The sequence below is a fragment of the Myxine glutinosa genome, chromosome 6 (assembly GCF_964187855.1).
Source record: "Myxine glutinosa chromosome 6, kmMyxGlut1.1, whole genome shotgun sequence".
NCBI lineage: Eukaryota > Metazoa > Chordata > Myxini > Myxiniformes > Myxinidae > Myxine > Myxine glutinosa.
Genome location: NC_136266.1, coordinates 162,244,376 through 162,270,445, shown reverse-complemented (window position 1 = coordinate 162,270,445; position 26,070 = coordinate 162,244,376). Strand labels below are relative to the sequence as shown.

Genomic DNA, 26,070 nt, shown 5'->3' with positions numbered 1-26,070 from the left:
AATTGATTAAGAAAGTAATTATTTTACGAATACTATTTATCTATTTTAATTACGCAATTAATCAATCAATTAATGTACACCCCTCACCTCTCCCTCCCAATGCCGTCACCCTGGAGGATATGTTATTTATTTATTTGGCATGGGGCGGTGTACTTTGAATGTATCTGTACTTGTACATGTTTAGCTTAGGTTAGTTCTGTTTCTGTATGCTGTGGGGATGCAGCGTTGTTAGAGGTAGAAGGTCAGCTAGTTTAAGGCATGATGTGATCTATCCTCCCCATCAAAACCAGGAAGGGCCAGGCAAGGAAACGTTTGGATTCCCAAGAGGACATTTTAATGGGGCCGAGCTTTACTCCCCCCTCCCACCAACATCAGCAGGGGCTGTGATGCCATCACCTGGGGCGGGGCAGGCCCTCCCATCACTGCAGCAACACCCATGCTGTGGCAAGGATGAGTATCGCTACTGGATAGAATCCTGTGCTGTTGCCTGATTGGGCCAGCGGTGAGAATATGGCGCATCACAAGCCACGCCAAATCACATGAAGAGCATGGTTGGAAGCAGGGGAGCGGGAGCGAGTATTTGAGCATTGGCAGAGCACCATTTCTCGCTCTTGCTCTTTTGCCTTTTATCTGCACAGCTGGCGGTACATGCTCTCTTGGCTCTTTTACCGGAGACCACTCTTCTTCTTTGGTGGGCCGTGATCTCTGCACTGCTCTGTCCTCACTCAAATATTCCCTTGTGGACATCCAAGGAATTTAATTTCGTTAGCCTGTGTGTGCGTGCACGTGTATGCCGGCCCAATAGAGGTGAAGTTCTTGTTTTTGTACAAAGTATTTATTTACAATTACCTGAGCCACCAAAGGTGGGCAGAGGTTATGTTTTCACCCCTGTCTGTTTGTTTATCTGTTTGTCTGTGAGCACGATATCTCAAAAGGTTATTGATGGATTCGGACGAAATTTGGTGGACAGGCTGGGTGAGTGACAAAGACGAATTGATTACATGTTGGTGAAGATCCAGAGAAGTGAATTTTAAAAGTGATTCTTCACTAATGAGAGATGGGGCAAAAATTATATATATAACATGATATTTCAAAACGTTGTGGACGCAAGACAAAACTCGGTGGAGGAGTTGGATAGATGACGCGAACAAGCCGATTAGATTTTGGTTCAAGTCCACGTCCAGATCCGGCCTATCAGTGGGATTCAAAACATAAACTGTTCAGCCTGGCGGAGGTATGCGCACTACCGAGCCCAGTTCTAGTTATGGTTTGCATTTGTATGCAAGCTCTGACCTTTTTTATTGGGGCTTGCGCCTGTCCTTTTTACGAATCAAATCATTATTTCATATTTTGTCCGTCCTTGTTCTGCTCCGTAAAACTGCATCACACGCATCACTTGTTTCAGAATTTTGGCAGATCCCTGGGGGTGAAAATTAGATTTAAAAAATCCTGATACCTGCCATGGGATTAGCTCACACTCAGAATAACATCGCTGCCTCCGCTCGGCTGAGCTGTCGCCTCCAAATTGTGTTTAAGCCGGCCATCCTTGAAGCACATGGTTTTTGCCGTGGCTGGGTCGCATTACCATGACAGTGTTGTTCAAAACAATCTACAGCCAATAGGATCAACACAAAATCAAAATATGTTTCAAAATATTGACATTTCATTGCAGTGCCCACATGTCAATGCATGATTCAAAATTATTGCACAATCACACGCGGATTTTGAAAAGGAACGAACGATTGGAGGATATTACAAACAAAATGTTAATATAATTGTGATTAGCAGACATGCCATTCACGCACTTTATAAGCATTTATCAACCATCCTGAAGATAATGATGACAACACCATGGATGACAATTAGATACACGATGAAAATATAGTTGAAAGTTAACTTGTCCGGCCAAGACTTGTACTTGTTAACTTGTACTAACCTTCCATGGGCGTGTTTGTGTCTGGCCGGTTTGCAAACACCACATCCACATAATCCAGCTGCAGCCTCTGCAGAGAGGCCTTCAAGCCTGGAGAGTGAGTGAGGAGCAGAAGAGTTGAATCAATTTGTCGGCAATCATTGCATTACAGCGAGGTGACACCATTATAGCAACTAGAGATGAGTCAAAGTTGACAAAGCCCAAAGTTTGCAAAGGTTTGTGTCAATAACCTTGTGCATATAAGCAGTTCACCCATGTTGAGTAAACTTTCATCGAGTAAAGTTCATGCGCATGATGTTCGACCATCATGTGGAATGTTGACAAATGAACAGTGCCAAAACGAAACCCACTGATTAATTGCTGAAGATACAAGGCAGCTTACCTGGTTAGCAGTTTCCATTAAGCTCTTGCGTGCTCTGTCATTTTGTTTTAATAATTTGGTTCAAGGCATCCTGAGGTGTTTTAATTACTCTGGCTAAACAAATTTTGATGAAAACTAGAACGACACTCTTCAACACCGGCCGATGTGCCTTTGCCCGCATTATTCCATCATTACACATACTCATACCAAGTTTGATTTAAATCCCTTCAGCTGTTCCCAATTATCTCATTTTTACCTGACAGACCTCTGACCTCTTCATGCTGAAATCGAATTGGTTAATTTTTGTGTCAATATACATACGTACTTGTACCAAGTTTGACTTGCACTACATGACCAAAAGTATGCGGACACCCCTTCTAATTAGTGGATTCGGCTGTTTCGGCCACACCTATTGCTCATAGGTATATATAATCAAGCACACAGCCATGCAATCTCCATAGACAAACATTGGCAGTAGAATGGGCCGTACTGAAGAACTCAGTGACTGCCAACGTGGCACCGCCATAGGATGCCACTTTTCCAACAAGTTAGTTCATCAAAGTTCTGCCCTGTTAGAGCTGCCTATATGTTGAAGGCAGCAGGAAGTTGGGGTGTGAAGAGAATGACAGATCTGCAATCTGGTGGTGAAAGAAGGCCGCTTTCCAGTGGATTGGGAACTGAGTACCCTCGTCCCTCTTTACACGGGGAAAGGTGACCTTCTGGACTGTGGCTCGTACCGAGCGATAAAGTTATTGGAGCATGGAATGAACGTATTGGAAAGGGTGTTGGAGAGGAGGATAAGGAAGAAAGTGGAGATTGATTAAATGCAGTTTGGATTTATGCCAGGAAGAGGAACGACAGATGCGCTTTTTTATTGTGAGGCAGTTGCAGGAGAAGTACATGGAGAAGAGGAAGAAGTTGTTTATTGGGTTTGTTGATCTGAAGAAAGCATTCGATAGGGTTCCACACGAAGTAGTGACATGGGCAGTGAGGAAGTTAGGAGACGAGGAATGGTTGATCAGAGTAGTGATGGCAATGTACGAGAGAGCGCGCACAGCTGTACGAGAGAGCGAGAGGATTGTCATGGGGCCAGCAAGACGAACCCCTGCTCTAGCAGGGAAAATGGCCTTAAAATGCCTGTTGATGTTTGTTGTCTAGAGCTGCCCCAGTTAATTTTAAGTGCTGTTAATGTGAAGTGGAAACGTCTAGGAGCAACAACAGCTCAGCCGCGAAGTGGTAGGCCACACAAGCTCAAAGAACGGGACCGTCGAGTGCTGAAGCGCATAAAAATCGTCTGTCCTCGGTTGCAACACTCACTACCGAGTTCCAAACTGCCTCTGGAAGCAATGTCAGCACAACAACTGTTCACCGGGAGCTTCAGGAAATGAGATTCCATAGCCGAGCAGCCGCACTCAAGCCTCAGATCACCATGCGCAATGCCAAGCGTTGGCTGGAGTAATGTAAAGCTCGCGCCATTGGACTCTGGAGCAATGGAAATGTGTTCTCTGGAGTGATGAATCACACTTCACCATCTGGCAGGCCGATGGACAGGTCTGGGTTTGGCAGATGCAAGGAGAACGCTTCCTGCCTGAATGCACAGTGCCAACTGAAGAGATTAGCAGAGGAGGAATAATGGTCTGGGGCTGTTTTTCATGGTTCGGGCTCGGCCCCTTAGTTCCAGTGAAGGGAAATCTTCACGCTACAGCATACAATGACATTCTACACGATTGTGTGCTTCCAACTTTGTGGCAACAGTTTGGGGAAGTCCCTTTTTTTTTTTTTTGTATACAAGATCGAGGCTCATGAAAGAGCTAACATTAATCACACAAAAAGTCAAACCGACACATAAAACACAAAAAATAAGGGGAGTGGTAGACAAGATGGGGAGAGAGGGGGAAGGACACAAACACAACATTTGAGAGCAGGGACATCAGGAGAAATGTGGGAGGGGGAGGGCTTGGGGGGAGGTGTGAGAGGTATAAAACATATGAACACTGCAAGGACTTCCAGGAAAGAAGTTGGAAAAAAAAAAGTGTATCTGGGGTGAATTAGCGGGGGTAGAAAAGATCAAGGTTTTGGATGAGGGAAGATAAGAGATGGTGGTGGACAGCTGTTTTAAAGACCTGGAGGGAGGAGTGGGATTGAAGGGAGTGGGGGAGTTTGTTCCAGAGGCGGGAGAAAAGGGTAATGAAAGAGTGAAGGTGAGCAGTGAGCCTAGATTTTGGCAGTTTAACCATAAAAGGGTTGCAGGCAGATCTTGTGTGACCTGAAGGAATATTGGGGGGACAGAGCACAGAGACAGCTGGGGGGGCAAGGCCGGAGAGGAGTCGGTAGAAGACAGAAAGACCACCAACCTGCCTGCGGTGAGTGAGTGAAAGGCCCTCGGAGTTAACTTAGTCGCAGGAGATTCCAATGATTCTGAAAGCTTCGGTTTCAACAGCGTGAAGCCAAGCTAGTTGTGAGGCAGGAGCACCAGCCCAGAGGGGTGGAACAGTATTCCATTGAGCTGCGGATGAAAGCCTTGTATGTGGTGAGGAGCTCAGGTGTGCCAAGAATCTTTCCTGTTTCAGTATGACAATGGCCCCATGCACGAAGCGAGGTCCATACAAAAATGGTTTGTCGAGATCAGTGTGGAAGAACTTGACTGGCCTGCACAGAGCCCTGACCTCAACCCCATCGAACACCTTTGGGGTGAATTGGAACGCCAACTGCAAGCCAGGCCGAATCACCCAACATCAGTGCCCCACCTCACTAATGCTCTTGTGGCTGAATGGAAGCAAATCCCAGCAGCAATGTTCCAACATCTAGTGGAAAGCCTTCCCAGAAGAGTGGAGGCGGTTATATAGCAGCAAAGGAGGGGGACCAACTCCATTTTAATGGCCATGATTTTGGAATGAGGTGTTCCATGTTCTGGTGTCCACATACTTTTGGTCATGTAGTGTAGATCCCTTCAGCCATTCTTAAGCAATCGCGGTAACAAAACACCTATCATGGACGCACGGACGGACAGCAGGACGGACAACCCGAAAACTTTGATGGTGGGGCATTTATTTATAATTAAAAAAAAACAAAAAAAAATTCGGGTTCGTCTTTTGAATTCCTTTTGAAGGAATATGCTGTACATCTTTTGTTAATACCTTTCCAAGTAAAAATTAAGAAAAGCTCATTGTCCAGTAATATGTCTACATGCAAGGAAAGGTCATGTGCTATTTGTTTGGTTGTGGTTATAATTGCTTTTCCGACTGTCCAATATTATAAATAGGAAGATTTAGGGTCGATCATCGATAAAAAGGAAAGGAAAATAAAGTGACTGATAAAGCAAGGCACAAAAAATAAAAAGCTATTTGGTTGGCTTCATGGTTAATTGTTAAGGATCCATGGAACAGATGATGAAGAAACTAAAGATAAAACATGTCAGGACATGACGATACAAAAATAATATTGTTACGTTTGTGGGGTTTGGGGGATGAAATACCTTAGTCGAGATAGAAATGTGTAGATTAGCATGCCCCGCGTGGCGCGAAGAAGAAGAACCCATCACGATGTATCTAAGTAGTGTCGAATGTCCAGGTAAGTGTTTAGGTATCTCCACACAGAGAAGTGGAGTTGGCTATCTAGGTCGGGTCTGTAAGGTTAAATCCCCTGTGTGTAAATGCCTCTTGTAATTTTTCCTCATGTTCTTATAAAACTCAGCCCACCAAACAAGAACTATAACAAATGGACTCATTCGCTCACCACGCCGCCAGGGCTAACCAACATCCAGCACATTTGCTGATTGGCACGTAAATCCCCTCCTCCCGACCATCGATGTCATCCGACCATTCCCGAAAGAGATTGGACTCTGCCCCCCGATGACTCGTAACGAGGAGGCCACGCCCTGGCCTTCGTGAATGGTGGAGTCATGATGGGATGATTGAGTAGAGCTCAGTGATTAGAGAGAGTGTGACGTCAGCATGGAAGATTCGAGAGCTGAAGGAAAAGCGAAGCAGTCGTGCCATCTTGCTCTTCTGGTCCTGGCTTTGATAGTGGACGGTCGCGTTTTATATTGCTCTCACTGTGCTTCCGACTGAGGCGGTTGCGCTTTGAGCGGTGCGCACTAGCGAAGCGAACATTCGGAGCATTGTGGAGTTTTGCAATGTTGGAGGAGGAAGGTGTTTCCCAGCGGTGGTGTACTCCGGACGCACTGTGGCCGTGCGGTGCGGTCTGGCCGGGACTTCGGAGTGGGGGAACGTTTTGCCATGCTTTGCGGCTCGGTGTGTCTGTGCGGCAATTGCACCATCTTGTGCGGTTCCTGTGCGGTGACCCGTTCAACGACCACCAAGCGTCCCAAAAGTGCTCATCGAGACCAGAGTTCAGTGCCCTAAACAGGGAATATTTATTTTATTTGATTTCCCCCCCCCCCAACCCCCCCCCCCCCTCCCTGTCTGTATACGAGTTGGAGTGGAGATGTCTCGCATTAGAGTTAAAGTTTTTACCTCACCTTTCATTTTTATGGCACCGCATTTATTTTCATTAAATTCATTGATTGTTGCATTTCCTTCGTTTTGTCATCTGTGTTTGTGGGGATCGGATAACCCCCGTATGCGGCTCGTCTGATCAGGTAAGACTTCAAACCTTTCCGTGCGTGTCGCTACCGCCAGGTTGGAAGTACGCCTTGGAGTTAAAGCTCGTTTTGGCCATTCGTCCTCTTGGGGTCTTAACCCCGGGGACAACAATATCTTGCATTTGAGGGAAGCCAGTTTGGTCGCGTTAATGGGAATAGAACATATCACAGGAAGGGATGGGGGAGGAAAGATGGAGGGGTAGTGATGCAAGATTAGTAGTGCCTCCAGAAAGGCAGTTCGACAAATGGGAGAAAAACACAGAGGTGGGTGGTAAGCCTGGACATTTGGGGGTTTAACCAGGAGGGGGAAACTGGAAGAACACGTGGATCCTGGAGGAGCTGGGAAGGATCACTGGGCTAATCAGAGCAGATGGAGCTAGAAGAGAGTGGAGGCGGTAAAAAAAAGAATACCACCAAACTTCCTGTGATGTGAGAGCAACAGGCTCTATGCTTCAGCCTTATTGCAGTAGATGCCAATAATAATTATGATCTTCAAAATTCACGGATTCCAGGAGACACGGATGTGATATGGGAGAGCATTCCTCGAGTTGCAGATAAATGCCTTGTAGACAAGACAGTGAGTAGTTCCAATTTAAGGAGGAATGACTTGGAATGCTGGAGGAACGCCCCGTCTATGGCTGACTTCGGAGGTTAGCTTTACAATAAGGTCAGCCCAGGAGAGGTCATAGCTGATAATGAGGCTTAGCAGTTCAAGAGACCAAACCTCTTCAAGTGGCTCACCATGGAAATAGATAAGCGGGTTTCTTTCACGATTCTTCCGGAGCAACAGGGTGAGAAAGTGAGATTTTTCAGCATTTAAAGATGTGTTCCATTTGTCAGATCAACACCTATTCAATTCCAGATCAGCAGATTGTGACACTCAGTGGGGCGGGAGGTACTCAACGACATAATGATGTGTCATCTGAAGTCTTTCAAATGTGCCCGATACATTTAACAAAGTTGTTAGGTTTCTCCAAACATCTGGGCAATAACACAAAGGAAAACAAGACATTGCCAAATTTGCACATCACCAATCAAACCAATTTCATAATTTGGGAGAAATAATCTAGAGTAGAAAATTGAAAACATGTTATGTTAAACTCGAGGGAGTAAGTGTCAAAAAATAAAATCTGCTGCTAAGAGGTAGAGAGTGTAAAGAAAATAAGAGAGTGGAGTGACAAGTAAATGATTTGGTATAAGCATGGGTCATTATACTCACAAGCAGAGTACACTCCCTATGGGCGACCTTGTTCTATGACTGCAACATGTTCTTCTGACACACTTTTATTTGGGCGGTGTTTCGGCAACTGACAGCTCCCTCAATCGCTCCCGAAAATATAAAGAATAACCTGGGTTACGTGCATGAAGCAAAAACACGTCTGCTGCTTATAATTGAAAACATCTCACTGCACTGGAAAACGTGGGGACAGGAATACTGCACTGTAAAGGGTGAGGTTTGTAATACCCTCTCCCACCTGGAGGTGGCGCTACACGATATACATTTACATAGAGAATTTTCACCCCACTCTCCCCACCCCTAAGACCACCGGCAAAGATAAAAACATCCCTATACACTAAATGGGGTCAATGCTGATACTATGTAGCATGTCTGGATGGAATCTGGCCACAGCACGACAAACAAACACCGTCCGTGAATTATAGTAAGGATTAGTATAACTTCTGTTGACCCCGAATATCTCTGATATCTATCTATAATTCCAGCAATCTCTGTGTGTCTGTCTGTGTGTCTGTGTGTCTGTGACCGCTGTTTCTCGACAACCACGGGTCCGATATACTTGAAACTTGCCAGGTATATTGCTGGGGACCCGAGGATGTGCCTTTTCAAGGTTTGTAATTAATCGGACAAGTACCTACCGAGCTATGTCCAAAAAACGCTTCAACCAATCAGAGAGCAGCGAGCTATCACGTGTGCCGAACCGTTAATGCAATGCAAGCGTTAATGCGTTAATGCAAGGCTTTTCTTTTTTCCCCTCTTCTCTTTCTACTTTTCCTTGCGATTAAATTGCAAACAGCCAAAATACGTTGGCGCTAATTGAATAATTGGCCATTAACACTAAAATAATCGTAACTGCGATATGCCAACTTCCGGACAGTGCAGCCTTCCATGTTGTTGTTGTTTGCAGCAGCTGTTTGCAGCAAGGCAAGGCTTTTCTTTTTTTCCCTCTTCTCTTTCTACTTTTCCTTGCGATTAAATTGCAAAAAACCAAAATACGTTGGCGATAATTGAATAAATGGGCATTAATAGATAGATAGATAGATATGCGATATGCGAACTTCCGGACAGTGTGCGCGTTACGAGCTGACCGCCATTACGGTACGTAATTCGATTTCTTATGCGCATTATTTCTCCCAATTCAGTCAGAGCGAAGGGCGGAAGCGAAGAGCGTTGTTATTTTTTGTTTACGGGCGTACGGGCGGGGTAGAGCGTACGGGTAGCGTTTTTTTTTTTTTTGGGCAAGGAACGGGCACCCACGTACGGGCAATGCCCTAGTATCCAAAAACCCAAGAAGGTTGCGGCTGCTGAAATGCTGCTCCTCTGAAGCAGATAAAACCCAATTGTAAACTGCATGATGGAGAGGTGAGTTTACCTTGGAATACAATTTCAAATCATTGCTATTAATAAAAAAGGACCCAAAATAAAAAAGTTGCCTTCAAACGAGGTAACGTTAACAAAAAGACGAGGCTCAAGTATGTTCAGCTAAGTATCTTCTTTCAAGACTGTGTGTGCTTCCACGTAAACTTGGCAAACAATGTTTTCTTGGAGTGTAATTTATAGTCTTGTGTGAATTAAATTTCCAAAAATTTGCATTCGGCTCATCTCGATGCTTTACCATCTATCTATAATTCCAGTAATCTCTGTCTGTACGTTTGTACGTTTGTCTGTCTGTGACCGCTGTTTCTCGACAACCACGGGTCCGATATACTTTTAACTTGCCAGGTATATTGCTGGGGACCCGAGGATGTGCCTTTTCAAGGTTTCATATTAATCGGACAATTACTTACCGAGCTATGTCCAAAAAACGATTCAACCAATCAGAGAGCTTGCAGAGGGCTTTGCGAATGGACCAAACCATTCATGTAAATAGAGGGGGGGGTTCTGTGGTCGTTGCGAATGGACCAAACCATTCACATCGAATCATCGAATCACATCGAATGGACCAAACCGTTCGCTTTGGACCAAACCATTGCATGTAAATAGAGGGGGGGGGGGGGGGGTTCTGTGGTCGTTGCGAATGGACCAAACCATTCATGTAAATAGAGGGGGGGGGTTCTGTGGTCGTTACTGCCACGTGGTTTCAAAGTTTTTTTTTGTTGTTGTTGTTTGCACGCATGTTTTTTTGCACCCACGTACGGGCACGCCCTAGGCGTGCACCATTGCATGTAAATAGAGGGGGGGGATTGTCACCACTCGCAAGCCGTTCGCTTTGGACCAAACCATTTCATGTAAATAGAGGGGGGGGATATAATTTTAGATATAGATATAGTACGGGCATGCCCTAGTAATACCAAATGCAGCAAACACAATTCAATCAGCATCTACACACACAATGCATTCACTGCAATGCGTTAAAATGAAAAAAAAGTAGCTTCATTCAGCTTTTGTACCATACAACTATTTCATTAAATAAGTAGAAACAAGCTCTTTCATACATAATCATGCAAATCAATCAAAAGGTCATGTCTTTTTTTCCAAACCTTCGATGATGTGCTTCCTTGAAAGTCCACGCTCTGTCTCAGCTCTGCCAATTAAATGGATATCAGTGACACAATGCCATGGGCATCAGTTGAAGTACATGTACTTGGATCAGTGAGGAATAATCTAACATGAGCTGTAAAAAGTTAGCATTGCTGTTGATGGATTCATAAATCAGACCATCTACATCAACTCCGTTGATCAAGCAGTAATCAACTTAAAAGGGGAATTGCACAGCAAAGCATATAAACAGTTAAACTAAACATGACAAAGTTGTACAGGGAACAAGAAGGAAAAGATGTCACCACCCCAGTGGTTTTAGTAATTTTGCTGTACGGAGTTAAAGGCCGTCAGTCGGCCATCTTTGGTCAAATTACAAGACAAAAAAAAAATCTTCTGCATATGTATACTCTCATGTATTGTCTTTGTGCCAAGTTTGAACAAGATCTGGAAATGCATGTCCGAGAAATGGTTGAGGACGTGGTCAATATCGGATTTTCTACAACTAAAATGGCCGCCAGTCTACCAGTCAGCCATCTTTGTTCAGATCGCAAAATAAAGTGAGATGCACGTATATGACGTCATGTGCTGTGCTTGTGCCAAGTTTGAACAAAATCAGACCATGCATGTTCCGGAAATGGTTGGAGACATGTTTAAGTAACAAAATGGTCGCTAGTCGGCCATCTTGGATCTGATCTCGAAAGAAAATGCCAAGCATATGTAAGCCATCATATCATTTATTATCTGTGTGGCAAGTTAGAAAAACAGTGGTAAATGCATGTCTGAGAAATCGTTGAAGACGTGTTCAACATCGTTTTTTTTTTTTTATGACTAAAATGGCTGCCAGTCGCCCATCTTTGATCGCATCACGAAACATAATGATGTGCATATGTATACCGTCATGTATTGTCTTTTTTCCGAGTCTAAACAAAATCGGTCCATAATCTCCGAGATATGGTTGAGGACGCACGTACGGATGGACTAACGGAGGAGACCCAATCCATAATAAAAGCCCCCAATTTAGACCAAGTCCAACAGGAGCTAATACACTTTTCATATATGTACATCACTTGAAAATCAAAATACATAACAAAGGTACACAATATTCATATAAAATAAAAGATTCATAAAAAAAAGTCGAATGCTTCAAACACTACCCTCAAAATCTTCCCTCTACCCCTCCTCCCCCTCCCCCCCCCCCCCCCCCCCCCCACACCATACCTCTCTTTCCCTGACCATCTACTACACCTTCCACCCTCAACCCTTACCCTCCATATCCTCACACTGTGCACCTCCACCTCCAGTGCTACTTCCCAACCTCCAAAAGTAGTGATTTATTGATTTATCAGATTTGCATTGTTCAAGTTGTGAACATCACGTCATTCAATCGGAATGGGATGCTTATTTAATTATTGGTTGGGCACAATGGAAAGATTCATCACCTATTCTACAACATACCTTGTCATTCTCATTAATTATTTATTATTGTTATGCACTTCATGAGTTATCCTCTGTTATAAATTCGATTTTAAAACTCAAAATGGCCATCTCCAACATGATACAATTGCAATATTGAAAAATCCTGCTTTAAAAATAGAAATATTTGACTACTTTGCTCATCATACTAATGTTTAGCTGTAATATACAATTATCAAACTCATGGTGAAGGGTCTATGGCGTGCGCGCAATGCTTGCCAATTGCGGGTCGGAATATGAGCAGGAACGGGCATTGAACCCGTACCAGCCCTTAATTCATACATTATCACACAAACTGGAGAATGAAACAACTTTAACTTATCAAACAAACTGCCAGGTCTATAATGCTAAATGCAATGCTTAATTGCTAATAAATGATGCAAATTATTGGTTAATTAGCAGCCATTGTTGGTGCACACCAATATTCAATTCCATGAAAATTAATCAATATTTAAATAATATAATAAAACGTTAGGAAATGTACTATATTCGTGAGAAAAATGGAGCCTTTGAAGGAGCTGGGGCTCCCACGTCGATCGGAAGAATGGACGCGACAAAAAGCTGGAATTCATCCGAGTTGCTTTATTCAAACCAAACACTCAGGCACTCTGAAAAGCCCGTTTATCGGGCAGCAATATATATACATATTATCCCGGAGCGTTTGCCCAGGAAAGGCGAGAGGGGGCATGGCCCAGCGTCCTGGCTGCGGCCTGGCAAGTTGAGCGCGGGCCTGCCCGGGCGTCCTGGACGAGCCCGGCATGGTGATCGCTCCGCGTCCTTGATAGGTGCAAGGCGATTGTAAAAACCCAGCGGTAGCCGCTACACACGTCCCCCCAGAATCGACTTGCACCGGCAGGGTCAATTTGAGGGGGGTCCTGATGACCCGGCCGAAGCGACCCCTGGCGGGTCGTGGGAGGGGGTCCGGTGTGGTGGTGGGCGGTCGAGTGGGGGGCACCGTGGACGGGGGGCGGCCTCGCCGCGGCGGAAGGGCCACCCGTGGTGGGTGGTCGACGTCCACGTGCGCCGGCTTGAGGCGGTCCACCGCAATCCGGTCCGACCTGCCGCCGATGTCGATGACGAACGACTTGTCGTCCCGTCGCAGCACCCGGAAGGGCCCGTCGTACGGCGGCCGGAGTGGCCCCCGATGTGCGTCGTGACGCACAAAAACATACTCCGCTGTGCGAAGTGCTGGGGGGACGTAGGACTGGGGGTCACCGTGGTGGGATGTTGGCACGGGGGCAAACCGTCGGGCGGCCTCCTGGAGGTCCGAGCGCTGGTGAGCTGCGGACCAGGGACTGGTAGCGTCGGGCACGAATTCGCCCGGGACGCGTAGCGCCTGGCCATAGACAAGCTCGGCGGTGGATGCCTGGAGGTCCTCCTTGGGGGCCGTGCGGAGTCCCAAAAGGACCCACGGCAGCCGGTCGGCCCAACTGCCGTCTTGAAGGCCGGCCATGAGCGCGGCCTTCATGGAGCGGTGGAATCGCTCGCACAACCCGTTTGCTTGGGGGTGGTAGGCCGTAGTATGGTGGAGCTTGACCCCCTGGTTGCGGGCGACCGCGCCCCACAGCTCGGAGGTGAACTGTGGTCCGCGGTCTGACGAGGTCCGCCGGTGCGCCGAAGCGGGCGACCCAGGTGGCGATGAAAGCCTGCGCCACGTCGGCGGTGGTGGTGGAGACGAGGGGAACGGCCTCCGGCCACCTGGTGGTCCTGTCCACCATGGTGAGCAGGTGTGTGAACCCCCGTGACGGGGGGAGGGGGCCCACCAGATCCACGTTGACGTGGTCGAAACGTCGTTCGGGCACGGTGAAAGGTGCCAGCGGGGCCTGGGTGTGTCGGTGGACCTTGGCCCGTTGGCAGGCCGTGCAGGTGCTGGTCCAATCGCGGACGTCCCGATGAAGGCCGTGCCAGACGAATCGCGCCGACACCAGCTTCTGGGAAGCTTTCCGGCCCGGGTGGGAAAGGCCGTGGAGGGAGGCGAAGATGCGGCGTTGCCAGGTGACGGGCACGATGGGGCGAGGCTGGCCTTGGGAGACGTCGCAGAGCAGGACAGTGTCCGCGAAGGGGATGTCGGCCAGGCGGAGGCCCGTGTCCGCCGCCCGGAGGGCTTGCACCGTGGTGTCGGTGGTTTGGTCCGCCGCCATAAGCACAAAGTCCACGCCCAGGTGGACCGCGTTCGCGCTGGCCCGGGAAAGACAGTCGGCCACGGCGTTGTTTTTGCCGGTGACGTGCCGGATGTCCGTGGTAAACTCCGACACGGCGGAGAGGTGGCGCTGTTGGCGGGCCGACCACAGCTCCGTGACCTTGGCCATGGTGTAAACCAACGGCTTGTGGTCGACGAACGCCGTGAAAGGTCGGCCCTCCAGGAGGTGGCGGAAATGGCGGGCGGCCAGGTGTAGACCGAGGAGCTCCCGGTCAAACGTGCTGTATTTGAGCTCGTTCGGCCGGAGCTGCCGGCTGAAAAAAGCGAGTGGCTGCCAAACCCCGTTCACCCATTGCTCATGTACGGCGCCCACCGCGTAGTCGGAGGCATCCGTGCTGAGGGCGATGGGAGCGTTGAGCACCGGGTGAGCGAGCATTGTTGCGTCGGCGAGGGCCCGCTTTGAGCTTTGGAAGGCCGCATCCATTGCTGCGGACCAGGCGATGTCGTGCTTAGCCGGCTTGCCCCGGAGGGCTGCGTAGAGGGGCCGCATGAGTTGAGCAGCACGGGGCACGAAGCGGTGATAAAAATTCACCATTCCCAGGAATTCCTGCAGGGCCTTTATGGTGCGGGGACGCGGGAACGTGGTGATGGCCTCGACCTTGGTTGGCAGCGACACGGCCCCGTTCTTGGTGATGTGGTGGCCCAAAAAATCAACGGCCGTCGTGCCGAAGTGGCATTTGGCCGGGTTGACGATGAGGCCGTGCTCGCTGAGGCGCCCGAACAGTGTTCGGAGGTGGAGGAGGTGCTCGGCCCGGGACGTGCTGGCGACGAGGATGTCGTCCAGGTAAACGAAAAGGAACGGCAGGTCACGCAGCACGCCGTCCATCAAGCGCTGGAACGCCTGAGCCGCGTTCTTGAGACCAAACGGCATCCGCAAGAATTTGAATAAGCCGAACGGCGTGATGACTGCCGTTTTAGGGACGTCGGCCGCCCTGACAGGTACCTGGTGATATCCCCGTATGAGATCAATTTTCGAAAAAATGACCCGTCCTGCCAGACGGGCGGAGAAGTCTTGGATATGCGGGATCGGGTACCTGTCGGGGGTGGTAGCGTCATTGAGACGGCGGTAGTCGCCACACGGGCACCATCCACCCCCCGGCTTTGGCACGATGTGCAGTGGCGAGGCCCACGCGCTATCGGAGCGCCGCACGATGCCGAGGTGCTCCAACGCGTCGAATTCGGCCTTTGCCACGGCGAGCTTGGCTGGGTCGAGGCGGCGGGCCCTGGCGTAGACCGGCGGGCCCGTGGTTGGTATGTGGTGCTCGATCCCATGCCGTACTGCGACGGCCGAAAACGTCGGCCGCGTGAGGGCCGGGAACTCCGTGAGCAGGCGAGCAAACTCGTTCGCCGCCGGGACGGCGCATGCCAGCTCGGTCGGCGCGGAGCTGCTCAATGTGCATACCAGGGAGCTGAAGGTTTCGGCGTTGATTAAACGACGCCGTTGGACGTCCACCAGCAGTCCGTGTGCGCAGAGGAAGTCGGCGCCTAGCAGAGCCATGGGCACGTTTGCGGTTACAAACGTCCAAGCAAAGCGTTGGCCGCCGAAGCAGAGGGTGACGTTGCGCGGGCCGAAGGTGCGGATGGTCGATCCGTTGGCCGCAACCAAGGAGGGGCCGCAAAGCGCGGATTGCCTGTCCTGGTCAGAGGCGGGTATGACGCTCAGTTGGGCGCCGGTGTCGCACAGGAAGCGCCGTCCGGACGCTTTATCCGTGATGAACAGTAAGTTGCCCGTGTGGCCGGCGCTCATGGCTGGTAATGAACGCCGGCCCGGCCGTTTCCCGGCCTGCCGAAGGTGCACGGGGGTCGGCATGTCCGGGCCTTCTGTCCGAACCTGGCATGATAGTAACACCATGCTTGGTCAGGTGGAGGCCCCGGTCGTCGTGCTGGAGGTGGTCGGCTCGGTGTAGCGGCCGCCAATTGCGTTGGCAGTTCGGTCGTCGACCGTGCCGGGTGCTCGGGCGCCATGGGTGTTGCGTCGGACGGCGGTGGGTCCCATGTCGCCGCTGCGATGCGCTGACCTGCGGCGGAGATCTTGTCGGCTTCTCTGGCAAGGGCCCGGGGATCTGTGATCGTCGTGCTTGCCAGGGCGAGGCGTACCGGGTTAGGCAGCTGACGGAGGAACAGCTCCCAGAACAGGAATGCCGGAGAGTGCTCGCCGAGCAGTGAAAGCATGTAGTCCATTCGCTCGGAAGGGCGCGTGTCGCCGAGCTCGGGCAGGTCGAGCAGGCGCCGTGCGCGTTCCGCCGATGGGAGGGCGAAAGCGTCGAGGAGAAGCTTCTTAATCGCGCCATATTTGTCAGCGGCTGGCGGGCTCTCGAGGAGGCTCAGGGCGCGGGCCGCGGTGGCCGAACCGAGCGCTGCTACCACATGGTGGAAGCGGGTGTCGTCGGCCGTGATGCCTCGCAGGGCGAACAGGGAATCCACCTGTGCTAACCAAACCGCCACGTGAGCCTCCCAGAAGGTAGGCAGTTTAAGGGCGACTGCCGTGTCCATGTCGGTAGGTCACCAATGAAGGAGCTGGGGCTCCCATGTCGATCGGAAGAATGGACGCGACAAAAAGCTGGAATTCATCTGAGTTGCTTTATTCAAACCAAACACTCAGGCACTCTGAAAAGCCCGTTTATCGGGCAGCAATATATATACATATTATCCCGGAGCGTTTGCCCAGGAAAGGCGAGAGGGGGCGTGGCCCAGCGTCCTGGCTGCGGCCTGGCAAGTTGAGCGCGGGCCTGCCCGGGCGTCCTGGACGAGCCCGGCATGGTGATCGCTCCGCGTCCTTGATAGGTGCAAGGCGATTGTGAAAACCCAGCGGTAGCCGCTACACCTTCATCGTTTCATTGACATTTCCTCCCAAAATTGGAATATTTTTTCCATCTACTCAAATCATGCTCTTTTATCTCCAAGTTACATTCTTTTAAAATAAATCTCTCTGAAATCTCTCCCACCTAAAATCTAATATTCCATCTCTCTCTAAAACTCCTCTACAATGAACCTACTAGGTATTACCTTAACATCAAATTTATCCCAGAATCCACACATTGCACAAAAAGCTAATTCTGCCTCGAAAAAACTAGGAGCCCCGTCAGATGTCGAAGATTCTTCTCTCAACAGTTGCTTCAACTATATAAAGGATTGATTTGTCCTTGTATAGAGCACTGCTCTCACATCTGGGGCGGTTCTAGCTCCACATACCTAAATGGCTGAATTGAATCCAAAGTAATCCAACTTAACTCTCCCAATCTGACCTCAAAACTCGACCCACTCTAATTATGTCACAAAGTTGGCTCTTTCTTTTTTCTACAGATAGTACTTCAGTTTCTGCTCCCAATAACTTGCTGCTTGTGTACCTATTAACGAGACCACGGAATACTCGAAAAGTCACGATATCTCATGATTATTGCATGGCCATTGGCAACTCAAGGGTGGGCCATTGTGATGTGTGTCTCTTCCCCTCCACTGCAAAACTATGGAACTCTTTACCTTCCAAAACACTTACGACCTTCCCCTTTTCCAACAGCAGATTTTTTTTACTTCCTCAAAACTCTTAGACGATTCTCTCTCTTCACTTTTCTGTCAATGCAGCCCTTTTATTTAAGGCCTGGCCTCGATGAGGATTATATAGTCCGTGACTAGAGCATTCAACCTAAAAAAATTACTTATTTTAAGATTGCGTGCATTTGAAATTTTGATGTGTAATTTCTACTGATAGTAAGGGAAACATATGAAAATCTGTTAACTAAATTGTTACCAAAAAATTTCTTCACCAATATGTTTGTAAAGGTGTGTAATAACATGTTGAAGGTCAACTCCCGTGGGAAACCCAGAAAAAAAGCTGTTGAATTCGGGTACCGAAACATTATTTTCGAGAATTTTTATTTTTTTAAATCGGCCCTTAAGTAACTTATGAGGGGTCAAATAAGGGTTTTTCATGATTCTGAGTTGATTGTTAACATTTATATTTCACCACAGACACTCCTTTGTGGAAAAATAATTTCTAAATATATCTCATTTTCTACTTTGCAGGACATGGAGTCTAGCAATATGGATGAAGACGTTACTCCACCTGTGCTCAATTGCTTCATCTGTGCACGCTCGGATACACCAGCTGAAAGGTTCATACAGGCAACTCCAAAGGGATACTCAACTTTATTGAAACAAGCAGAAACTGTCGAAAATGTTACTGTTGTGGAACGTATCAAGGAGGCTCAAAAGGAAGGAAAACTGAGGTACCACCAGAAGTGTAAAAATGATCTGTACAACAACTTTGTTGCAACCACCAAGAAGTCAGCTCAAGCATCAAAGGCAGAGAAAGAGTCATCAAAGTTGAAGAGAAGACGCACTACTTGTGAGTTCAGTTCATCAACTGGCTGCAGTTCTAGAAGATCACAGTCAGTTGACCTCCTGTATAAGGATGTATGCATTCTTTGCAACCAACCAGCCCAGCTCTACAAAAATAATCCAGCACAAGCTAGAAAGAAATACAGAGTGCCAGATAATTTGACTGCAGATACACTGAAGGCAAGCTTGCTGAAGACAGCACGGAGTCGCGGGGATGACTGGGGCACTGAAGTCACTGGACGCCTGGAAGGGATCAACGACTTGGTAGCAGAAGAAACACTGTACCATTTGCGATGCAAACTTATGTTTGCGAGAGGTGACAGTTTGTCCAAGACTGATGAGGAAGGAAAAAGGAAGAGAGGACAGAGGAGTATTGATGAGGAGCGAGAGGCAGTTTTTATTGAATTCTGCGAATGGTTAGACTCAGAATTAGAGCATGGGGTAATGAACATGGACCAAGTCCATGAAAAGCTGCAGGAGTTTGATCAGTCACCAGAGAAGAGCCTTTCTTATTCAAAGCATTGGCTAAAGATAAAACTTCTAGAGAAATACGAAGACACCTTGTATTTCACAACACAGGAAAGAAGGGCAGATGTACTCTGTCTCAAAGATGGCACCGACAATATTCTGCGATCGCATCATGCTAATCTTGACCATGGAGATGAGAAGACTCAGATCATAAAGACGGCACTCAAGTTCATATCCAATGATATTGCCTTGATTGATTTAGGTCCAAAGTCATACCCCACCACACACAGTATGACTGACATCGATAGTCAGCTGACACTTGTTCCTGCAAGCCTTCATATGTTCTTGAGACCGATTGTCAAGACAGACGAAAGAGTTGCCGTTTGGGGGCAGAATTTTATTAAGGCCTGTCGACCTCGGTCTGGAGTATTACCACACCAAATGGGGCTTGCCATACAACTTGATCATAGATTTGGGTCAAAATGGATGCTTAACAAGTTCCACCAGCTGGGATACACTGAGTCTTACACGGAGACACAAAACTACAAATACTGCTTCCTTAATAGTAGGAGTGGAGATGATGTTCCAGATACTTCTGGCACTCTTGACACCATTGTGGAGGAAACCGATGAACAGATCAATGATGAGGTTGCGGTTGATGCTGCGCTTGAGGATCAATCAGTGATGACAGCCAAAGTGCCAGCCAGTGAAAGTGAATTGTCAAGTAATTATCAGGTGGTCTTTATGGAGGTTGGGGAAACAAACAATGCAGTCACTCAGTTTGTTGGAGACAATATAGATTTAAACATTGTCTCTATTCACGGAAACACTCCCTTTCACTCAATGGGTTGGATCGAAGTCACCTCTCCGGCACCACCTTTGCCAGATCCACAGACAACAGCAGCTTTCCCCCGGGTGAAGTTGAAGGCACTCGACAAAGCTAAGATCCTGAGAGGAACTGAAGTAAAGATTATTCCATTTACGAACAGGAAACAGATAGGAACGAACGCGATCATGTTTCTCCCCCTCGCTGAGCTTTTAGGTTTTGCGAAGGGGACGCGGCTGAGTACATCAACATCTTCCTTGACACAGAAGCCACCAAGGAAACAGTGATTCAGGCTGGTACTGCGATTTTCAAGTACATTTACCATGGACGAGATACTACATTGGGTGAAATTCGGTACAACATGTTCTCAAGGAAGGCAGCGGCAGGAGTGATCAAACCAGAGACTCTACCTCCAACAGAGGGTGCAGCTGCACAACATTCACTCCGTGCCTACCTGCAGGCCCGGGACTGGATCCTTCTACAGAGCATGTCTCTGAACCCCAGTGACTATGGATGGACAATAGGTGTGCATGGGTATGAGCCAGTTCCAACACTGGACCCCTCGGCTCCTGAGGAGCTATTGCAGTTCACGAGCTGTAATTGTCATGGAGATTGCAGCAACCGGCGATGCAGCTGCAAGAAGAATGGGGTCACGTGCATCTCGGCCTGTGGAGTCTGTAATGGCATTACATGCAGAAACTGCAGTCATGATGTTGTTGAGTCTGAAAAAAACATAGACAATGACTGTTGAAACTTCTGACATTGTGACTGAGAAATAACTCTTGAGTATTATATATGTATGTGAAATAAAAGCTACTTTGTGTGTAAATGTAAAAGTGAAAATATAAATGTTAACAATCAACTCAGAATCATGAAAAACCCTTATTTGACCCCTCATAAGTTACTTAAGGGCCGATTAAAAAAAATAAAAATTCTCGAAAATAATTTTTCGGTACCCGAATTCAACAGCTTTTTTTCTGGGTTTCCCACGGGAGTTGAACTTCAACATTTTAACACATGTTATTACACACCTTTACAAACATATTGGTGAAGAAATTTTTTGGTAACAATTTAGTTAACAGATTTGTGAAATATCTCATAAAATGCCCTTACTATGAAGTACACCATTAAGATGTTCAGTGAAAAACTTCCCTTCAGTCGAAGAAAGTAACAATGAAAGATGGTAGATGCAAGAAAAATACCTTCAATTCCCCAATTTACGTTTCTTATCAAATCCACCATGTACGACAGACAGGAAAGACAGCATCAGATGGATAACATGTTACCGATTATTCCATGTTCCGTATTTTAAATGCTCTGCCGTTCTCTTCAGACTTACTTTCCTCCCCAGTAGATCTTCGTTGTAATCACAATACTTGATCGCCTACAGGGAGAAGAAGAATCGGAGAAATAAAATTCTGAGCTCAAGCTTCACTTCTCTTCTTAAAACTCAAGAAAAAGAAAATAATGATAAAAGCTTTTTAGTGGTGACCGACTATAAAGTGGCGGAACATAGTGTAATGGTCAGGTGATCTTCGATGACCGCCACACCGCTCGACGGGTATGGAAGGAAACGATCTCTATGTCCACCAGGTTAATTTAGAGTGAATCGGCATCTTAGAACACACGGCCGCGATGAATCTGCTTACAGAAAGTGCCGATTGAAGTTGTGTCAGCGATAGGCGTTTATTTATTGTGTTTTCGTGTGAACCCAATCTGCCTGTCTGACGGATCAATAAGCTAATCTCGCTAAATGCTATGGAACCTGCTCCTGACGAACACACAAGGCTTCATCAATATAGGAATTTATTATAGGTAGCGAAGGGGCAGAAGATTATGTTCGCACAGCAGCAATCATAGACGGTATAAATGAATAAATGAACCCCACACATCCCAAAACTGCACCAGCTTAACAAATAACCTTCACTCATGCACTTGAGGAGGACGAGACTGAGAGGAGAGATGACAAGACAGAGAGAAACCTGCTCCACATGGTAAGGTCAGCAGAGCAGTTTCAAGATGGCGGCTCCCTTAGAAGCATGCACCAGGGAGGAGCAACGTTCTGTCATCCGTTTCTTGGGAAGTGAGGGTGTGAATCCCAGTGAAATCCATTGCAGAATGAAGATGCAATATGGTGACGCATGTTTATCACTGCAGCAGGTGTATGACTGGGACAGGAAGTTTAAAAGTGGAGTGTCCAGTGTGGCAGACGCTGCTCGCTCGGGCGGCCTCACACAGCCGACACACCAGAAATGGTTGCAGGAGTTAAGCGCGTGCTAAGGGAAAACCGTCACATTACGCTGGATGAAGTGGTCTCCGAATTGAACATTAGCCATGGTTCAGCACACCATATCATTCACAACGTGCTGGGGTTCCGCAAAGTGTTTGCAAGGTGGGTACCAAACTCGCAACTCGCAACCAAACTGAAAGAACGGCGAGTGGACGCATGTGAAGAACTTCTGCGACGTTACGAACCAGAAGGAGATGCTTTCTTACAGCGTGTAGTGACTGGGGATGAAAGCTGGGTCAACTACTTCCAGCCAGAAACGAAGAGGGCAAACAAAGAGTGGCACCATTCAACTTCAACAAAGCCCAAAAAATTCCGCACACAGCCGTCCGCTGGAAAAGTGATGCTGATACTCTTCCGTGATAGCCGAGGCCCACTTGTAGAGCATTACATTCTCAGAGGGACCACAGTCACCAGTGCATCATACTGCGACCTCCTTAAAAAACATCTGAAACCAGCAATCAGATCAAAACGTCGTGGACTACCACCTACCGGTGTTTTGCTGCAGCATGACAATGCTCGGCCCCATACTGCCCGTGCTACAGCTGCAACAATCGAAGACCTGCATTTTGAGTGTCTTCCTCATCCACCCTACTTGCCACACCTCGCCCCTTCGGATTACCACATCGTTGGTCCACTTTGGGGTGCTTGGTGGAACCACATTCCGATCCAACGAAGACGTCCAAGAGGCAGTGCACCAAAGGCTACACAAGCAGCCCAATTTTTTGTATTACTAGAGGAATCTAGAGGAATCCAGGCCTTTTTAAAGAGGTGGAAAAATGCATTGAATGCATTGGAGATTATGTTGAAACATAACAGTTGTTACACACGTACATGCAATAAACAAGTTGTGAAAAATACTTTAAGGTTACTTATTGACTGCCCCTCGTATATTATATTATATATGTGTATATATATATACAGTGAAACCTTGACTTACGAGTGCACCAACTTACGAGTTTTCCGAGATACGAGCCGTCGCTCGGGCGGTTTATTGCTTTGATATGTGAGCCGAGATCTGAGTTACGAGCTTACGCCACCCGCCACCAGGTGGGTTCCGGTCACGTGGTTATCTTGCCGTGCAAGCATCTCTGCCGTATATAGCTGCTGCTTTGTTTTCGCATTTTGGTTATTTTGGAAAATTTCTTAGTTTTAACCATGGGTCCTAAGAAATTGAGTGCCAAGGGCAGTACTGAAAAGAAGAAGAGGATGATGTGCTTGGATATAAAACACGCAATCGTCGAAAATCATGAGCGAGGTGTGCGTGTTGTCGACTTGGTGAGGCAGATGTGAAGGCAGCTGAAGATTTTATGATAACTTTTGCCGAACTGATAGAAGCCGAACGATACATCCCCCAGCAAATCTTCAACTGTGACGAGACAGGGCTCTTCTGGAAAAAGATGCCGAGGAGGACGTATATAACGGCAGAGGAGAAGAGCATGCCAGGCCACAACTTGTTCAGAGTGCCGGCGATAGCTCGCCTTCTCTTTGTGGAAAACACGGTGAGATCCTTAACATCCAACAACTAATGGGACGCAAACGGGGCGCCCAGTTTAGCGGTACACACATTGATGAATCACCCTGCCTGTGAAACACCGACATGACAGGTTATAGCTGGGTTGGGATTCAAACCCAGGCTGGACAGTTTAGAGTCAAGTGTGCGTACCTCCAGTCCAGGCCATCCTGCCAACTTGTATGCTGCATACAGGTGAAATATAAAGCGCGAGATATTTTTATATATACTGTATATTTAAAAAAAAATTGGTGTGGTTTTTGGCGGGCTGGAACGGATTAATAGCATTTCAATGCATTTTAATGGGGAAATTTAATTTGAGAAACGAGCAAATTGAGTTACGAGCTCGGTCACAGAACGAATTAAACTCGTAAGTCAAGGTTTCACTGTATATATATATATATATATATATATATATATATATACATACATACATATATATATATATATATAGTATTGTACATACTGTATATGTGGCGTGGTATTGTATTGTATTGTGTATCTATATTATAATAGGCGAAGGTGATTCTGTCCGTCTGTCCGGGGGTGTGGCTTAGTCCGTTTGCAGATTAGCTCCACCCATAGCTCCACCCATTCTTGGAGAGGCTTCATGTAAACAAATATCCACCATTTTATTACCTCGAATGGCTTTGAGGCCTGTTTAGTTAGGCCCATGCTGTCTTTCTCTCTCACACAGGTTTATTTCAATTCTAATTCGATATATCATTTCATTTTTAACAGTCATTAACATAGTGTTAGATTCGGTTGAAAAAAAACGGGCAGAGAATCCCAAGAAAGTTTCCGTTTATGGAACGAAATGATTTCTCAAAGGCCTGTAAACTAAAGCCCATTCATTGAGAGTCACCCTCACGATTTTATCTCGAATTCACCATCTGATTTAATTTTTATCGATGGTTTTAGACTCGGTGTCAGAAATAATTGAGAACATTCATGCACACACGGGAAATTGCCGGGATATATTTTTAAAAATCGCGCCACGATGATACACGAAAATACACCGCCTAAAATAACAGTAGGGGAAAATGTCGACATATATTAAAAATTCGTTTTTTCTTTTCCGTTAACATTTATTACTTTTACGTTTCATGAGAGTCAGCACAAAAACGACATATATATCTTCGTTCTTTATTATTTCATTCAACATTATTATCCGGAGGTAAAATATGTTTCAAGAAATTACTGAGAGATATTTCTTCGTTTTTTTTTTATTAGTTATGTGCGCATCCACTTTAAATAGGTTTATTTGAAATCTTTAATTTTCACAATGTAATTTACTTGCCATTTGTCATTTGATAATTACGAGACACTTCCTCTTGAGGATCGTGACAATTCATGCGTGCGTGGAAACTTCCATTTCCAAAATGAATGGGATGGTCGATGAAGAACGCAGACTTGAACAGGATAAAAAACAAAAACGAATGAGACGGGCGAACGAGTCCGTCGACGAACGTCAATGCAGACTTGAACAGGATGTAGCAAGAACCGCACAGAGACCGCACGAGACGGGACAACCGCACAGAATGCTGCTGCAACAACGATGAGGAGGGTTGGAGAGGAGCGAGGGGTTTGAGAGTGAGGAGCGATTGGAGAGGTGAGTGAGGAGCGATTGGAGAGGCGAGTGAGGAGCGATTGGAGAGGCGAGTGAGGAGCGATTGGAGAGGCGAGTGAGGAGCGATTGGAGAGGCGCGATTGGAGGGGAGTATGAGGAATTGAAGATGAGTGTGAGGGGTTGGAGAGGAGTGTGAGGGATTGGAGAGGAGTGTGAGGGATTGGAGAGGAGTGTGAGGGATTGGAGAGGAGTGTGAGGGATTGGAGAGGAGTGTGAGGGATTGGAGAGGAGTGTGAGGGATTGGAGAGGAGTGTGAGGGATTGGAGAGGAGTGTGAGGGATTGGAGAGGAGTGTGAGGGATTGGAGAGGAGTGTGAGGGATTGGAGAGGAGTGTGAGGGATTGGAGAGGAGTGTGAGGGATTGGAGAGGAGTGTGAGGGATTGTAGAGGAGTGTGAGGGGTTGGAGAGGAGTGTGAGGGATTGGAGAGGAGTGTGAGGGGTTGGAGAGGAGAGGAGTGTGAGGAGTTGGAGAGGAGAGTGAGGGGTTGGAGAGGAGTGAGGCATTGGAGAGGAGTGTGAGGAGGTGTTGGAGAGGAGCGATGGGTTGGAGAGGAGCGATGGGTTGGAGAGGAGCGAGGGGTTGGAGAATGAGGAGCGATTGGAGAGGCGAGTGAGGAGCGATTGGAGGGGAGAGTGAGGCGTGATTGGAGAGGCAAGTGAGGCGCAATTGGAGGGGAGTATGAGGAATTGAAGGGGAGTGTGAGGGATTTGAGAGGAGTG

General features: G+C 47.4%; 2 protein-coding genes across 7 annotated transcripts in view; one reads left to right on the top strand and one right to left on the bottom strand.

Moving 5' to 3' along the window:
* LOC144892693 (protein FAM200C-like) overlaps nt 1–26,070 on the top strand; it is a 1,175,895-nt gene that overhangs the window by 586,557 nt on the left and 563,268 nt on the right. The gene's annotated exons all lie outside the window — the stretch shown is intronic.
* Nucleotides 1–26,070, bottom strand: part of KCNAB2 (potassium voltage-gated channel subfamily A regulatory beta subunit 2) — a 214,426-nt gene that overhangs the window by 27,701 nt on the left and 160,655 nt on the right. For all 6 annotated transcript variants that reach the window (XM_078780853.1, XM_078780851.1, XM_078780852.1 and 3 more), the window contains 3 exons: nt 21,260–21,304; nt 10,615–10,658; nt 1,937–2,023 (listed from right to left, as the gene is read on the bottom strand). In XM_078780853.1, coding sequence (XP_078636979.1) covers nt 1,937–2,023; nt 10,615–10,658; nt 21,260–21,304 — 176 coding nt within the window. The remainder of the gene's footprint in view (nt 1–1,936; nt 2,024–10,614; nt 10,659–21,259; nt 21,305–26,070) is intronic.